This window comes from Uloborus diversus, chromosome 3, assembly GCF_026930045.1.
Source record: "Uloborus diversus isolate 005 chromosome 3, Udiv.v.3.1, whole genome shotgun sequence".
Classification (NCBI taxonomy): Eukaryota; Metazoa; Arthropoda; class Arachnida; order Araneae; family Uloboridae; genus Uloborus; species Uloborus diversus.
In genome coordinates, this window is record NC_072733.1 from 159,755,926 (window position 1) to 159,774,828 (window position 18,903).

The window sequence follows — 18,903 nt, forward strand, 5'->3', positions numbered from 1 at the left end:
TACGAATAAGGAATTGTAATCACAAAAAAAAAATCAGATTTTGACCTAAATTTCTGTTTTACGATCACCCAATTTAATCTTCAAAAGATTTTTCGGCACATCTGTATATGCATGTGTACTTAAGAACATATAGATGACCGAAATATCCATTTTGAATGTCTCCTCAGTTAATTATCGCAAATTCTCTTGTGATCTCTTCATGTGCGTAAACTTGTGTCACTCAAAAACGTTATGAAATAGTAAGTTTAAAACTCATACGTACGTAGTATGATCTAAAAGTTCGAGGACAAGTTGTATAAAACCTTACCCTGAATAGTTCACATTACCGAAGCACATCTATCTACAAAATAGTCACCTCGAACGACTATGCACTTCTGCCAACGTTCGTATAGCTTTTAGAAGCACTCCTGAAAGACATTTTTCGCAACCTCCTGTAAGGCCTCTTGCGCTGCTGCTTTAACTTCATCGTGGGGAAGAAGGCAACTTTCATGTTGAGGATGCACGGTTCGATTGGTCAATACTCTGATATGACAAACAAATAACGTTTCGTCGGACTCAGCTCCGTGTGACTTTTACCTGTTCCCAGCAAAAAAAAACATTTGCATGGACGCCGCTTCCGTCATGAGAAGATAAAGCTACATTATAGAAGGCTCATCGAAAAATGGATTCCAGGAGGGCTTCCAAAAGTTATATGAACACTGGCAGAAGTACATAGTCCCTCAAGGTAACCTTTTGAAGGTGGATGTGCTTCGGTAATGTGAACTATTCTGGGTAAGGTTTTATACAGCTTGTCCCCGAACTTTTGGATCGTACTACGTACAATCTTTATACTTTATAGGGTGTAGCTATGCTTCTTCTTTTTTACTGCTGTATGATGAAAGAGAAAGAACAACAGCTAAAAAAAAGAAAGAAAAAAAAGGAAGAAAAACAAAGAGATTGTTTAATAACCAATTGATTTGTTTGTTTGTTTTTAATTGAATATTTACTAAGATTTCAGTAATATTGTACTAATGTATGTATTTAGGTACATTAAACATAGTTAAAAAATATTAAATTATGTTGATTAAATTAAAAAAAATAAGAATAAAACTATGAAACCGTTAACAAATTACGCAATTAAAGTGGAAAGATTGCACACGTAGACATTTTTTACTCATGAAATTAAACAAAAAAGTAACAGATAAATTACAATATTAAATCATAATAGGAATATTTTTATACTTATTTACAATTTATGAATAGAAAAGTTTGCATTTTTCATGAAAGCCATAACAATGACATAAATTTTGCTGAAAAAAATAGCCATGAAAAGAGCGATGTTTTTAAAACGCAGCTACAATAAACAAACTCAATATTTACACCAAGTTAATAACTGAATACATATATTACTTGATCTGATGTTTGCACACATAATATTGAAAATTTGATTGTTTAATCTTTTATGAAGCTTTACAAATAAGTTCAAATTAAATTTTTCAATTTAACAATAATTTTCTGAAATTTAAAAAATTGCATAAAAGAAAATCCTTGAAACTTTTCTATAAAAACAAAAATAACTTATTCATTGATTTTATATAAATACATAAAAAAAGTTACTTACAACAAAAAAAATCGATCGCTATTAATGATGCAAAAAAGATGGTGCATTACGAAATATAGGTGAAACAAGTATGAGAAATATGCAAAATGACATTTCTTGACTAAAATAAATAATTGCTAAATATTTAAGAAATGCTTGAAACCTCGAGAAAGGGTTAGGGAAGGGGTCACTCTCTGGTTTTGGAGTAATTCACACTTCGGCCCCAACCTCGGCCTAAATTTTTTAGTAAAGAACGGCTAAAACCAACGCCTCGGGAGAGTTTCTGAATCTATTTCAGCACTTCCAAAGAAAAAATTAAATAGTCCCTTCGATTTCCGAATTATGTCACCATTCAAAACGTCTTTAATCAATTTCTTACATTAATGCTCTAAATTCCTTCTAAACAATAGATAAAGTTTTTTTAAAAAATCTCTAATTTTATGAATGGTGTTAGTTTTAAACAACTCAGAAGTACAACTAGAGTTTAATTTCAGAAATTGATGGAGTAGGAGGAGGAGCACGCAAGTGTTCTCGGAAATTCAAAAAATAAGACCTCAAAATAATCATAAGCATTGAACGGAAAAACCCTTTCAAAACTTGCACCCGAGTTTGTTTTGACGTGCAGTGGCGGAATTAAAATATAGCAAACTAGCTGCGTTGCCCGGCTTAGCCCGGTCTACCTTGAAAAAAAAAAAAAACATTGCATCAAGTGAAGTATCTTCAATAACCAGGATTAAATGAAAGAAAAAAAAGAAAAAAAAACATCATGCAAAATTTTCTCGCCAAACAATGACGACAGATACTAAAATACTTTAAAGAAATTAAAATAAAATGGGAAAGATGGATTTAAAAGGCATAACCATGGAAACACAAAATAAAATAAGTTTTAGAATTGAAAATGAGAAAGATGGAAATAAACAATGGATTCAAAAAGCGTTACCGTGGAAACGCAAAATAAAATGGTTAAAAACTTGAACAGAGAACTGATTTTTGAACTTCATTTAATTTGCTTGTAACTTTTTTTCTAATGGAGCTAGAGGGTTAAACTTGCGACCTTAGGTCGAGTTAGATCTGGAGTAAAAAAAGCAGCTTTTTCCAATGCTGTCAAAAAGAAAACTGTGGGACAAATCCTTCACTTTTTATTGATGGATTTAATGAAGAAAGTAGTGCCTAAATTTCAGCTAAGCCTAAAAAAATTGGAGCTAAAAACATAAAAAACTCCCGCCACAATTAAATTAGAGCATTGGAACAAATTGCGTGGAACGCGGAAAATTCTTCCCTTTCCAACGATATATAATATTACTATTTGCGAGTAATTTCTCACTCCCATATTCGGGAATTTATGTGAAAATTGGACCTAAATTGGAATAAAAAAAGAACTATTCATCGAATTATTTTCGAACTGGTCTGCAAACCTTTTCAGGACTTAAAGGAACAAACTGTGAAAATTTCATCGAAATTGGCCAGGTAGTTCTCGAGTTTTGCGAGTTCAAACACACAGACGCTTTTTGGGGACTTCATTTTATACTATGTAGAGATGTTGCAATTGCGCGAGAAGCCCCATAACCATAGGGGCACCGTAGGAGTTACAAAACTGCTTATGATAAATGTTTTACAACTTGTGTGATAGAGAAATAGGGCCCCATAATGTATTTCGACGGGCCTCAAACTTGTAACTCCGCCGAAGCGATACAGAAAAGACTGCATTACTGTGATTCATATTACAAATATCGAAAAATTAAAAATTACCGTCGGCTCAACGGGAATCTAAAAAAATGACACAAAAACCGGTTTTGCCATCTCTTATTTGTTTCCATGGTCTTCAATTCGGCAATATATCACCAAATGATCGTCAGTCTGAGATGCTTTATTAGTTTTGCATTGAAATAAGTAATTAATAGCCACAAAAAATGAGTAAAGAGGCTTTTCAGAATACCCGATCGAAAACAAAAAGGGAAGTGCACAACTGGAACGTACGCACACAAGCCACATGCAAAAATTTATCCTTCTACAGCTTAGCATTTTTGAGTTACGACTTATGAGAGATACATACGTACATCCAGCTGCAAGAAACAAAGCAATAATTAACTTGTTTGGTACCTGAATGCAGTATTAAAAACACTTTCAAAGGGGACTAAAATAGAAAGTCATACTGAAATTTTATATGAAAAAAATAACTCCCTTTACTTTGCATTAAAAAGTAAAACATCAAAGGTCTTTTTTTTTTCGAAAATATCGGCCAATTCCATCGGCTTTTCGATGTTTTTTAAGGCCGATGGGCCGATGTTTCCTGCAAGTTAGCATCGGCCGCCGATGCCGATGAATAAATTGTTGAACCATCGGCGCCGATGCATCGGTCGAGTCCTAATTATCATAAAGAAAAATATTAAGGCTGAGTAATGTAGGAATTTCTACATTGTGATGCATTGCCAACCTTATACATTGAATGCTGCAATGCATCAAGTTTTTCTTTTTTTAAAGCTTCACTTGCTTGTTTAAATTTTACAAGATGTAAAATATATATTCCGCCAGACATTTACGACATAGCTTCTTGCACTTCGGTCAATCCATTTCAATTCACACTGGAAAAATGGATTTTGTAACCCATGTCCTCAGATTTTGATCGAATTTGGTGTATGCAATATTTCTATGGTGGTAAGTAAATATATCTTTTTTTTTTTTGTCTCATATGTGATCTGGTTTTTGCTTTACAGAACCTCAAACTTCTCAAAAAAATACACTTTCTGTCATTCACTAAGCCTAATACCTACAAGTATACTTACGAGGGCAAAGCAAAAAGTCTTTGCGCCTATTTTTTATTTGCCAAAAAAAGATACCAACAGGTATTTACAAATATACGTAGTAAACTATGTCACTTACACTATTTTTCCATATAGTCACCACACCGGTTCAGACATTTGTCTCCCATTGCGGGACTAAGTTAGAGATCCCTCTGTGGCAGAACTCTTCCGGCTGCCTGTGGAACCATGCATTGTCGGATCGCGTTCTTGGCTTCTTCGTCACATGTGAATCTCTGTCCTGCCAGAAACTTCTTCAGTGGAATGAAAATCAGTAGGACAAGGTCTGAACTGTAGGTGCTTTTCCCTGTGAATTGCTATGAGCTTTTGTCCCTTGCTCCGTAAAAAACGAATAACACTTCACTGCTCATAAGCTGTGGACGTCTAAAGAACAACCGTCATCTTAAATGACTGATAGCAACTCCATTTTTCTGAGCAAAAAGCAGATACAGCTGGTACAGTTCAAAAAACTCTCACTGTTGGGAATGTATATGTTTGCTTTGTATTCACAGCCATATTTTTGCTAAAAAAAACAGGTGCTAAGACTTTCTGATTTGTCCTCATATTTTTTCAGTAAATTGTGTCAGATGCAGAAATCTTTCAATCACTCTGAAAATTCTCAAATATATAGATGAAAGTATATCGATTTAATGAAAAATAATAATTAAACTTGACTAGCATTTTTTTCTGATGAAAAACACGAATCTACTTTAGTGGGTTATTAAGAGGCTGCAGTCCTATTCAATAATTTAAACATTTGAAATAAACCTAAAGGTTTGTTCTATCATTGTAAATAAGGAAATATGTGGCTTTTTTTCATTTACTCGTTGATGCACAATGCATGTACATCAGATATTGCAGATTTTAATATGCAGGTAATATTGTCAGGAGAGTCCATCCCCCTCAAGAGCGAATGCATCCCCCCTCAACCACAATTTTGCCCAGCACTTTTCATCCCACCCCCTAAAAAAACACCAAACCTCCTAATAAAAAGACTAAAATCTTTTTAAAATAACAAAATAACTTCTTTTAAAATTTCACCGGTATAGTCTGCCTCATGACCCCCCTCCCCCCCATGAGCACTTCTGCTGTAGTAGAATAAATTGTTGGAATATTTATTTAACAAGATGACTGATGGCTGTTCTCCATTGCAGCTACTTTACTTGTGTAATATGCATTACATTTATATCCTTTGTCCCCCCCCCCCCCATAAAATGTTGAATTAATCGGACTAGATGTATTGAAAATACCAATATCTGGAGAGTGATATACTGCTGTATTAAAACTTTGATAGCATCCAGTTTTAATCTGAACTAAAAAGATGCAAAAATAGTAGCAATCAATAAATATCTTTACTGCAGCTGAAAAAATGTGATTTGAATATATTTTTATAGGGAAATGTATTCACACAGTGTTTCAAATTTGTGATTTGACAGATATTTTCTACCCATATCTCTAAATTACAATAGATTTGTCCAGATACCTATCTTACTTAAATGTTGCCCTATTGCACTTTCTATACATACCAAGTATAAAATGAACACTGAGAACTAGTTTCTTAAAGCCAAACAAAGTTATTCCTCTAAAACTTCAAAAATCTACTGCACATTAAGATATATAAACCATAAATGCACCCATGGGATACATGAGTGAAATTCAATTGAATATAATGCAATAGGCTATAGATTATGAATACAGTAAAACCCCTCTAATGCAGACACTAACGGGACAAAATTTTTTGTCCATAATAGAGGAGTGTCCGTAGGACAGAGGTTTAAAAATGTTATTTGCATTGGAATCTGAGAATTAAAAAATGTCCATATAAAAGGGGTGTCTGCAATTGAGCGGGTGTCCGTTAGGAGGGGTTTTACTGTATTTTCTCTCTTTCATAAAAAGCCATTTGAGAAAAACAAGGTCAATGAGTTTTGATTGCATATAAAAATATTAACTAGTTTTTTTTTTTTTTTTTTTCAAAAATAAACATTACATAAATATAACAATTTACCTGAGATCAATATCTTTTGTTCTCATATAATTTAAAATTATGCTGAATAAATTGGGATCCCGATCGATGAAAATCTAAAATGAAAAATAAAAAATTTAAAAAAAAAAAGGGTCATTTTTCAAAAAGTAACTTTTTTGTCATATGGCTCTTTTACAGTAAAAACTTTAAGGAACAATTCATTTAACAATGATTTTTAATTTCATCAAAAATATATACATTTAAACCTACCAACATTTTTTTAATAATAATTTTTATTTTAATATATTTTTGGTTCACAACATGTGTGAATTCTCACCTCTGTAGCATGTCACACACCTGATGTGACTGTTTATGTTGCTTGATACCTTGTTTAATTAAAAGTATATACTCATTTATTTATTATTCCTTTCACAAGTGTTTCAAATGCTACTTGTTTAAGTATATTTAATTTTTTAATATTGAGTTTTAGTTCGTTTTAGTATTATAAGGAGTCATGTCACACAATAAATTCTCACCTCTGTTACCTAAACACAAAATGCCATTCCTCATTAACACGCGGCAGTAGTGACGTGACATAAAATTTTATTTTCCATGATACAAGGGAGCCATCCCTCTCGTTTATTTTCAGCCATAGTTGAAGTTGTAAGACTTTTTTTGAAACACAAGAAGATAGATTTTGCTTTAAAAACTTAGTTTGGTTATTCTGACTTCTCACCTCCGTGAACTTGAATTCCAAGAATGTAAATTAATGTAAAAAACATTCCTCATTAACACGTGGCCGTAACGACATCAAATTTTATTTTCCATGATACAAGGGAGCCCCTCGTTTATTTTGAAGTTGTGAGATTTTTGTCGAAAAATAAAAAGATAGATTTTGCTTTAAAAACTTCTGACTTCTCACCTCCGTGAATTTGAATTTCAGGGATATAAGTAAATGTAAAAAAAAAGTGAACATGTTTTCATATGCTTAACATGTGCAGATTGTTTCAACGAAGAAAACAAAAATTTCTCTGAAAAATGTATCTATTAGGCCTATAATAATCGAAAATTCCTCACCTCCGTGACAAACCTTATCAATGTCATTATTTCCGTGTTGAAAATAAATGATGGAGAAAAAATACATCAATAATAGGCATTCTACCAAAATTATAAATTGCCAGTATATCCTCTAATTTACTAACACTATTTTTTAACATACATTTGAAACTACTTATTAAGCCATGCTTTAATTAGGAGAGCTTAATATTATACTCTCACTAATCATTAAAATAGGCGATTGCTTGCACAACTAACAAAATTACTACTTTGATAGCAAATTGGCCTCAATTTTTAATTATTAAAAGGTTTTTTCTTTTTTTTTTATTTCCTTGAACAAGGCATTTTTTAATTTTTTTTATTTATGAGTAAAATAATTGGAACTTTGCTGGGTTATTGTTTATGGTTACTTCTAGTAGGTAACACTTTCATGTAAGAATGAAAAAAAAGAAAACAAAAGGTTTCGAAATTCAAAAATATTTAGTTCAAAAGTTACGTTTTCTGAAGAAAGCCCCTATGCATTAGTGACAATAAATGACAACTTCTATTTTTAAAGTAAACTTTGTAAACTTTCCCTCCTTCTGGCTCTTAATTTATATGGTGCAAAATCCTAAAATAACATCATTTAAAGTTATTTTAAAGGTTATTTTTTTTAAAAAAAGGTCTTTTTTTTGACAATGTGAAAAACTCATACCTATTTCAAGGAAAATGCACAAAATTTTTATTATATCCAAAATCAAATCAATTGATTGTCAGCTTCATTTATTTCTATTACCTATCCTTAAAATATTTTTTTTTCCTAAATACAGTCGACAAAAAGACTTCAAAACTACGTAATGAATTGATATGAATAAGAAATATAGTTATAAAACAGTTATTTCTTATCATTTTGTAAAATGGACTAAAGAGGGCATGTAGGGAAAAAGGAATGCAGGTAAGAAACTATAAAATTAAGAGCTATTAACTCTCTGATGGGTTTGAATGTCTTATCACGCCCTAGTGAGCATGCTTTAAAAGCATTTCACCCTTATTTTTCTGATGCTAAATGTTCACTATCAAAAGGTCAGAGGCGCAGGGCGGTAGCTAAGTATTGATAGAAGGTACACTTGATTTACATTGCAAGTTACTCCAAAAAAAATTTATGAGGAAGAATTTCATACATCTTGCTCATGACCCGGTTAAATATCTACGTATGCTGAATTAATAAAGATGCATCAGAATTTCTTTAAAATTTATCACCAATCATAAAAAAAAATAATTCAGTTCCTTACAATGTATTATTTAACATCACAGTTATTCAGGGGCACCTGAACTTAAAGTTCTCAGAAGGAATAAATTTTTAATTTACCAAACGAAACTCCTAATTACCCGACTGCACGTGCGCGACGCAAAGGAGGGTAATGTGTTTAACAGTCGATGTATGTATATCCATTTCTATGTGGCGTTCTACAGGCTAAATGCCAAGGCCAACTTTGGTAATTCTTACGTCAATCGATTTGTCTTAACCTTGGGAGTGTCACTAAACACATGACAGCAATCAATTCACCATATCAACAACCAGTTGCCATATTTTGTCAGTTTGGGATCGGCGCACCTTGGGTGTTGCACTGTGTCGCGTGCGACACAGGTAGTTTTCGCTGCTTGAAATTTTTTGTTTACTAAGTCTACTAATTGGGGTCTCATTGGCCAAGTGGTCTAAGCGATTGCTTCTCCCACTTGAGGCGGTGGGTCAAGACACCCTCGCTCCGGATGTACTTTCCCCTCTTTCTGATGTAAATTCTTTCATGTGTTCTTTATATGTATTCTGTACTGTAATAAAAAATATATTATGCATAACGAAGGCAAGACACTCAGATTGTAGTTCTCATCAACATAAACCCGTGCAATAAGCACCAAAAAAGAGTCAACTAATTCGATTTTCATTTCTAACATGTTGCATTTGTTTTTGCCTTGATTCAAGGGACTGAGTTTTGCGACATGTACTTTCTTGAGAGGCTTTTTTAGTTTTGGGAGAAAGACTTGACTGATGACGTTTCCGATTTCGCGTCATCATGAGTTATACAGGCTGTTTATATAGCTGTGCTGTGGTTGACTTAAGTTCGCACATTTTTGCCGAAGGTCAAGCCCATATAGCTTTAAGCTGAGTTAGGTCCCTAGAGGGACTAATTATCAGTAGTTTAGACCACCGCAAATAACTTAATAAACCTCACGATACAAACAAACTCTCCCAATGAAATGACAAGGTTGCGAAATGTACCGTCTTATAATCATAATAACTAAGTCAATGAAAGTTAACTAAAAAGTGTAAAATAAAAAATTATTAAATAAAAACAAAAAACCCGACTGCGTAAAAACCAAAAAAACTAAAAAGAAAAATATATGAATCCAGTAGTTTAGAATGTTTTACGGGGTTCTTTGAATCAGAAAGGAATGGGCCCCGACTGTGGATCCTTCTATTCTGCTTTTGAATTTATGATTTTCCTAATCTGTGTACGGTTATAAAACTATTTCAATGGTGTAGTTATTCAGTAGTACTTAATAACATTCTAAACTATTGGATTCATATATTTTTCTTTTTAGTTTTTTTGGTTTTTACGCAGTCGGGTTTTTTGTTTTTATTTGATAATTTTTTATTTTATCTATACTGTAATAATAAAGATGATGAGTTTGTTTGTTTGAACGTGCTAATCTAAGGAACTACTGGTTCGAATTGAAAAATCCTTTTTGTGTTGAATGTTCTATTTAGCAAGAATGGCTATAGGCAATGTATAATTTACATTGATATTTTAATTAGAAAAAAGGTATTCAATGTTTTATGTGATTTTTAGCACTTTTTACCCCACAGATCCTGAACTAATTGCACTGGAAAAAATTTTGTCACTAAAATGTAGGAAATTTAATTTTAAGTATGATGAAAAAAAAGTTTTTGCAGACAGAGCAATTTTTGTATTTTCTATGAATTTAAAAAAAAAAATCTTTATTTTGTATTTTTTCCCTCTGTTTAATTTTTTCTAAACTCAATCCACAAAATGTATAAAGGCCTCTTTTCAGAAATTTAACTATGTAATAGTAAAAACGTTTGACTCTCTTCAGGGAAAAAAAGTTTTCAAAAATACACTTTTTTTTTTTGCGGAGCACAGCACGACTTCTAAGCATAGCCAAAGTTTTAGCAATCTTTAATTTACGATGGTCATTACCTCATGGCCACATAATCCAACTGCAGAGCTAGCTTTTGCTTCTTTTTTTCCTATTTAGGGATTTTACGGCATTTTCTATGCTACGGCTAGTGTTAAATTAAGGGGTCATTGAGCACCATCTTAAAATTTAAATAAGAAGCTAAACCTTTTACAGCATAATACTATTATTAAGTCTAAAAAATGGGGGGTGTCCAGAAATCTAGCTGGAAAAAAGTTTTCTTGAACCACCCTAATAAACACCTACTTCTATATAAAGAGACCATAGGAATCATTGAAATAAAAATGTAATATCACTATAATGTCTCCTAATTTAAAAGTCGGCAAATGAATTTGTAGGATAAGAAAATCTTTTGACGATCACAGCGACCTTCTGTCACCTTTCCCTATAGTTATGATATAGAGAATGTAATAAAGAAATGATAGGAGAAAGAAAACTTACAGCACCAGTTTCATCTTTCAGTGTGGATATTCTTCCACTCAGCATGCTGAAAATAATAATAATGATGATGATGAATAAATCAAAAATTAATCCTTTTGTGTAAATTTTTATTTAAGTTTTAGGAACAAACGCAGTTGTTAAGGGTTATAATATCGGAAGTAGCTAAATATTAACAAATGGGAAGGAATATTAATAAACGTTTCATTTAACCAAAAAAAAAATTAAACTAATAAACAAAAAAACCAGTGATGGAATTCAGACGGGATTTCACCGGTTTGCGCAAACTGTTTCTTTAAAATTCAGAGTTTACTGGAAATGTTTTAGAAGGCTTTGAAATTATATCATCCCTATAAGTAACAAGTATGCTAGAAGTATCTTCAAAACCATCGCTGTAAGTTCTGCTGAAGCTGAAAGAAGCTTTAGCCTAATGAATGGGTAAAATTTGTTCACAGAAAAGAAATAGATTGACTGCCGAAAATATATTTCAAATATAATGATAATTAATTTAGAAGGATTAGCACTAAAATATTGTAACTCAGAGGCAGTGGAGACAGAATGGTTAAGCAATATCAATCACATAGCAGATGATCCTCAAGTTTAAACAAAGAAATTAGAAAAAAATGTGTATTTGTTTTACTTATTTCTTAAATATTTCACTATAATTTCTATAATTATTCCCCAATAAAAAAAATCTCAAAACTTTTTACCAGTTCTCGAAGAATTCGAAACCCATCGCTGCAGTAAACCCTCTTGATAGCAGAACTGAACATACCGTCGACTCCCGCTTAAACGCGATCCGACTTACGCGAAATGGCTATAACGCGAGTTTTTCAGGAGCAACGAATTTTAGAGCTAAATCGAATTTCTCGCTCTTAACACGAAAATATTTGGAAAGGAATCGTGATGCTAAGTTGCAGCTTTGTTATTGACTACTAAACATTAATTCATGAATGCACTTTCATCCTTTCAGCATCACTGACTGCGTAAACTTCCGCATACCGCACTATAAACATAGCATTTAGTGTGTATATATCACCGCTCCTCATTTTTCTTTTATTTATTCTAAATATGAAAAGTGATGAAATATTGTGGCACCTAGACACGATGTTTCATCCAAAATTTTTAGATGAAAACAAAAAATGAAAGTTTGCGACAATTTAAGAAAAGGTGAAGATTCTTGATACGCTTGAACAACTAGAAAGTGGGTCGACATGGTATGACATTTAGGTATGGGGGTGAATCTTTCATACGTATAATTAAAAGTCAAGAGAAGGCAATCCGTATAAGTCCAGGGTGTCCCAGAGGGGTGTTATCATAGATGTAAATGTAATAATAGTAAATGCGAAGCTAATGTATTTAAAAATATATTAGAATAACAATCAGATTGCATATACGATAAATCATAATCTTTGATTTTTAAGTTATAAATGCAACTTATTTTATCAATTGTATAGTACTATTAAAGTGCAATGCTTTATTATTACTACATATTGCACGTACCATACTGTTTCATTTTTATGTCTATCTCTTCCTCCCATTGATCATTGAATTTGTGCATCGTAACAGTATTTTATGTTGAATAATGCAACATTTCTTAAAATACGGCAAAAATTCAGCTCTTTATGTAAGAAACGGTAATATATACTAGTTAAAAAATTGTCAAAAACAGTTTAAAAGGTGTTTAAATGTCTATAATGACTGGGTATATTAATAAAAAAATCATATACCCAACACTTTTCCACAACGCGAAATTTCGACTTACGCGAGGAGTTTGGAACGCATCCCTCGCGTAAGTCGGGATCCGACTGTATTTGGATTGCTCCTGGGAGTTTTACGGAAAATTTCCTTGCTGCCCAGACCATTAAATAACTGTTGTACACAACTTTATAGTTTATGTATAGAAGTATATATTTCGTATACAGTTGACCACTTGTGGTGAACTACTTTAGTGGTCAAATTAAACAAGTGGTCATCATACAAAGGTTGATTTATATGATAAGGGCTAATTCCGTGCCTGCAAAAAGCGGTCAACTTAGACAGGTGGTCCACTTTACAGATTTTACTGTATTTAATATTAGTATATATTCAATTTATGCAGTTAGAACTATGTGAATTTGAAGATCAGGTCTGTCATTTCAAATACTTCCAGGGGATACATATTCAATGCAAATCATGTCGAAAAAACCACAAAGGTCAAGCCCACTTAATAGATAAATACATTAATTTCTCAAAAGTCCCCTCTGGACAACCCTAAATGACAGCTCTGCTTAAAATGTATATACAGTACACTCTCTCTATATCTGAACACTCAGTAATGTGAACACCTGATATTCTGGATCCTGGCAAAATTTCAGACTTAACATAGAATGAACTCTATGTACTTTGAACTCCATGTAATATGAGCATTCCAGTATAATGAATGCTGTTTTAAACCCCATTCAATCACCACCTTTCTGTATACTAAACATGTTTGATATTGGGATTTGGAAATTCCTATGAATCAAATCGAAAATAACGACATTAGCAATATAATCGCAGTGATTGGAAGGCATTAATTAGAAGATGAAGGGAGATGGAAATAATTCTTTTTGTGGACAGTGCTGTAACACATAAAACCATCAGCAGTGTTTTTTTGGAGGTTTCTGCCACTTAACTGTAGTTGAAGAATCCAACTACAGTATCAAGGAGCATTCAAGACTTTAAAGAGCACTACCAAAACCTTTTACTGAGGAAAATTTCTCTGGTGAAGGAGGGAAGAAATTCTGCAACAAAATTTGCATAGGAGGTCAACGTATTGCAGGTTGTCCATTTCATATCAAATGCTTGGAATAAAGTAAGCCCTACAGAAGACAAAGATGCTTCTATAGAGCTGGATTTTCAAATGATAATGAGCAATCAAGAATTGAGGATCAAGAAGCAATCAAGAAGCAATCGGTGAGTGCCTCGGGGTTGATTCTTCAGTAACGTCATACTCAAAGTGAAGCTTGTGATTATCTTAAAGCCAATGGAAGTGTTCTGGTTTAACACAAAGACATCGGTGAAAAGACAAAGAGAGCAAAGAAAATAAGATTGACAAAATCAGGGCCATCCAAAGAGCTGACGGGATCCGGGGCGAATGTTGCCTTTCGCCCCCCCCCCCCATTTACACAGAAAAATCAGGTTAGTTCTACCATCAATGCATCATACACTTGAACGCATCATACTTGCATTATTAAAATATTAATAGACATAAAAATCAGAGGAATATTGATAATACAAATTAAAACACAAGCAATGTGTGTGTGTGAATCTGTTTCTAATATTTTTTATGCATTAATGCCCCAAAAACTTTTTTTAAAATGGAAATGTTAAAAATCTAAATACAATTATTTTGTAAAATGCTACCCCACAAGATAAAAAGCAAACAATTAAAACAGAGTTAGTTACTCATAGCGTTCAAACTAAGAACACAAATAAATAATTTGTAGATTTTAAAAAGAAAGTGAATTTCAAAATAAATTTCGTCAAAATTAAATTTTGATCTTGACTCATCCAATTTTTATTTTCAAGAGTTTTTTGTTTTTACCTGTACCAAACTCAAAACCAGCTTTTATATATGTTTGAAACAAAGATGTCATATTTTGCATAAAAAAATTTTAAGTTGCTGTTCTACGTGGCTAGCTATATTCAAGAGTGCCCCATTATGAAGGGAAGAGTTAGGGCTCAGACTGTGCCATTTAACTTTTAGAAGGAATGTTTTAGAAAGACTTTGCTTTGTTACTTGGTGTTTCAAAGCAAAGAGGGGAGTCTTAACAAGATACAACTATTAAATCAAGAAAGAATAATCCTTAAGATATTTATCTCTTTTGCAAATCTCAAAGCCATTCTAATGTCAGCAAACCCCACTAATAAATGATGGTTATGAAAAAAATTTACTTTAAAAGTTTAATATTTTATTCTGCACTGAAATTTCTTCCAGAATTGTAGCAATGCATTTTACGTAACATAGCTTTGCCTTCTAATGAGAATGAAAATATGAATCATCTCATATTGGGTTTTGAAGCATAATGTTCCCATGTACGTCTAATTATTGTAAGACGACATGTCCAAAATTATAGTAAGGACAACAGTGGTTTTAATTGCCCTTTAGAACAAGGACAGTGTTAATTTAAATATCTACCCATTAAAATGGGCACCAAAAAAATGAAAAATGGAATGCTTATTTGTTCTACAATAAGAGTGAAGCTGAAAATTAAATTTAACTCTCAATATCTTTAATTTCAATATCCTTATCTTATCATTTTGTACCGCTTTTTGAAATTTAAAAAAAATTGCATCGAATAAGATCCTAAAAAATACCAATATGAAGCTAATCATTAGCAGAATGGTAATGTTTTTTTTTGACTACGGTCTATTGAGATTATTGGGGTGAATCAAATTGAAAATTTCTTCTTGACATCATGGGTCAACCTAAACCCATCTCTTGTATTAATCCCCCCAAAGCATAATCCCTCCCCCCCCCCTGTAAGCCCACACAGGAACAGTTTATTTCTATGATTGTGTATCTATGATATATGAAATGAGGGGGACAGCATGTGTCTATGATTCTGGGACAGTGTGTGTCTATGATTGTATATCTATGATACATGAAATGAGGGTCGTCTTGCGGCGCCCCCGCATTTTGTGGCACCTGGGGTGATTGCCTCGCTTGCCCCCCCCCCCCCCCATGGGACGGCCCTGGACGAAACTAAAGAACTACCTTCAAACATGATTAAGTACGAATTCAGGATCTGCTGATGCCTATATAGCTGAGCATCACCTGGAAACCTTATAACATCATTAACTACTACCATCTATATTAATTTGGTATTCTTTTTAACTAGCTTGGCAACTTCTGTCTCAATTTTATATTCAGGCTCATGAAACTTTTAATTTAATTTTATTACTATTCACTTTATCCCTATTTTAATACTTGTTGCATTTTTTTTCTTGTGTCATTCTATGGGTACAATGGGACAATTTTGAAGATCCCTAACATTCAGGCAAGTCCTGCTTTTGAAATTATATTATATGGTACCTGGTACCCGGGCTGAGTTAGTTTTTTTTTGTTGTTACTTTTCCCATTATATATGATCTATTGGAAAAAAAACATCTGAACTTTCTGCATCTGAACCTAAATAAAATATTTTTTTATTAATTTTTTATAGGTACAGTCAAACCTCCCTTAATGGACACTCCCAGATAGCGGACACTTCCCGTTAGCGAACACTTCCCGTTAGCGGACAGTTTTTCAATCCCCCGACGATCGAGATAGGCGCGCGCGCGTATAGTGTATTTCACTCCTTGTTAGCGAACACTTTTGTTAGCGGATCGAGTTTTGTTTTACTTTTCTGCGTCTGGTAAGATTTTGCTCAGCACAGCTTTTGCGACAAGCATTTTTTCTACTAGTTTACGATGTTCTGGGGTTACTCAGTACCAATAAGAGGGTTAATACCCCTTTTTCTCCGAAAACAAGAGCCATTCAAGTCGAACTTTTTAGTTGAAGCTTATAAAAGTTTTGTTTTAATTTCATGCACGAAATTCCAGCAAAAAACAGAAGAAAAAAAATCTTTCTCCTTTTACACAGTACCTTGCTTTATCAGATTGCATGGGAGGAAAAAAATACTCTTGTGCAACTTAACGTCTCCTCCCCCCTCCTCCTCCTCCTTCCTACTAGATTTTGGGAGATGAGCGTCAGCGCCGCGTCCTTCCTTTCCCACCAGACACTGCTGAGGAATTGGCACAGTATTGTCAGATTAAGTGAAAAGTAGCTGATTGTGCTACATTATGCTCCAATCTAAAACAAAAAAGCTGCTGAAAATCATTCCATTGCTGATTCCATTGTGCTTGACCGGTTTTGTTCAGCTAGAAGAAAAAATTTACAAATGCCTTCCTATTTTATTTTCCAGAAAGATTCAGCAGATTATTTACTTATTAGATATTTTCACTTATATAAGCAATACTCATCAAGGGCACACATATAGGTGGGCAAGTAGGGGCTCAAGCCCCCCCCCCCCTAGAAATGAGAACTCCCTTGCTTTTAGTGCTTTTTTCTTTGCTAAAATGTATAAAAATTTCTTTTCCAGCAATTAATGAATGAGTTATTAAAAATGTCAAATTTTAATATCTCTAATCTGTACTGAAATCGATTTCCATTGGGAAAATATTCAGCTATACCATGGGGAACATTTTTGAGCCCCCCCCCCCTTAAAATTTTGCATATGGGCACCTTTGAACTCATTAATTTAATTTAGAACTATACACTGTATCTGTAGGTTTAAAATACAAAATTAAAATGCCATCGTAAATTCTGACTGCCCAATAGCAAACACTCCTTGTTAACGAACAAAAACTTTGGTCCTGACGGTGTCCGCTATTGGGAGGTTTGACTGTATATATTCTTACTCTTAGATCATTTTACTTGTTTTTCCTAAAAGAATATTACTGATCTAATGAAACATTTTGAATATATGTGAGTATGTCTTTTAGAACATTTTTTAATGAACCATTTTCAAAGGAACAAGTTCAATGATTGGATCAAAAGAACAAACGATCCTCTGATGAACGGATCATTAAAAAGAATGACATTGCCCATCTCTACTCAGAATAGAAAGAGTACACTATAATACACAGAGGCATATGAATACATGAATCTGTATGATCTTTTTTTTTCTAGTCCCACCAATAAATAAACGGCAAGCATATAGAGTGTAGGACACTAAATCCGAAATTTGGATCAGAATCAAAAATCTGCAACATTTCCAGATTTTAGATTCTGACCCAAAAAATATTCCAAAAATTACTGCATTGTGGTATATTTAGCACGTTTATCGTAATTTCGCTAATCTTCAGAAAAAATTCTGAAGATTAGCTCGGGTGTTCCAAATTCCCAGCAGCCTTAATTCTATTGTATCATGTCATGATTGTTATTAACCTCACCTCCCAAAAGGTAAATTCTGGCTTAGCTAGCTCATTATTTTTTCATTCTACTTTAGATCCAAACCATATTATCTGTTTCCTGTGCGGTATATTGCAACAATATTTAAAAAATTCCAAATTCTTTAAGGTCATATGTTTTCAGATTTTGCATTCTAACATAATGAGTAGAAAACAAAATAGGAAGGGGTTCGTTGTAGATGCAAATTACATGACCAAACATAATTACTATGCATCTTCATATATGCAATAAAATTCCCTTTTTGTGATCAGCTCAAGTCATCATAACCTTCTTTTATGAAGCACTTAAACAAAGTGAATGCTTTGTATTAACAGCATTTTAAGCGGTTCCTCCATCCCTGTTTTTTCCAAAGTATGATTTTAGTCTATAAAGTATGGACAATTGTAAATTGTCGAGAAACTTCAAAGAAAATTTCTACAAAAAACTGCACACAAATTTTAACTTTAGAGTTAGTTTTAAGTTAAATGTGCATTTTTCTTCATTTAACTTTTTATTTTTCCCCCCAATGGGAGGATTTTAACCCTTAAAATCCTCCTCTTGGACATGGCCCTGGCTCTAAGTACTGCATTTTCAACAAGCATTAGCAGAATGTTAACAATTTTGAACTTTTTTTTTTTTTTTTTTTGTATTGTTTTAACTTTTGGAAAATTATTCAGGTCTTCCAGATTTTGGGGTTCAGAAAGTGGGATCCTGTGCTGTATTTCATATCAAAAGTATCCATTTACCATCAATTACATAACAAAGCATTCAATATGTTTGATACTCATAAAAAGATTATTTCTCAAGAAATAAATGAATTCATTTAACTTTTTTTTTTAATTTATTAATATGTTTAATTATTTGCAAAGCAGGGATTTTATTCATTAATTCTTCAAAGTTGGCTATTGTTGCACAT

General features: G+C 32.9%; 1 protein-coding gene across 1 annotated transcript in view; it reads right to left on the bottom strand.

Annotated features, from left to right (window-relative positions):
- Positions 1-18,903, bottom strand: part of LOC129219221 (BTB/POZ domain-containing protein KCTD3-like) — a 151,812-nt gene that overhangs the window by 125,377 nt on the left and 7,532 nt on the right. The window contains exons 3-4 of the mRNA XM_054853546.1: positions 11,033-11,078; positions 6,383-6,456 (exon numbers count right to left, since the gene is read on the bottom strand). Of these exons, the coding sequence (XP_054709521.1) occupies positions 6,383-6,456; positions 11,033-11,078 (120 nt within the window). The remainder of the gene's footprint in view (positions 1-6,382; positions 6,457-11,032; positions 11,079-18,903) is intronic.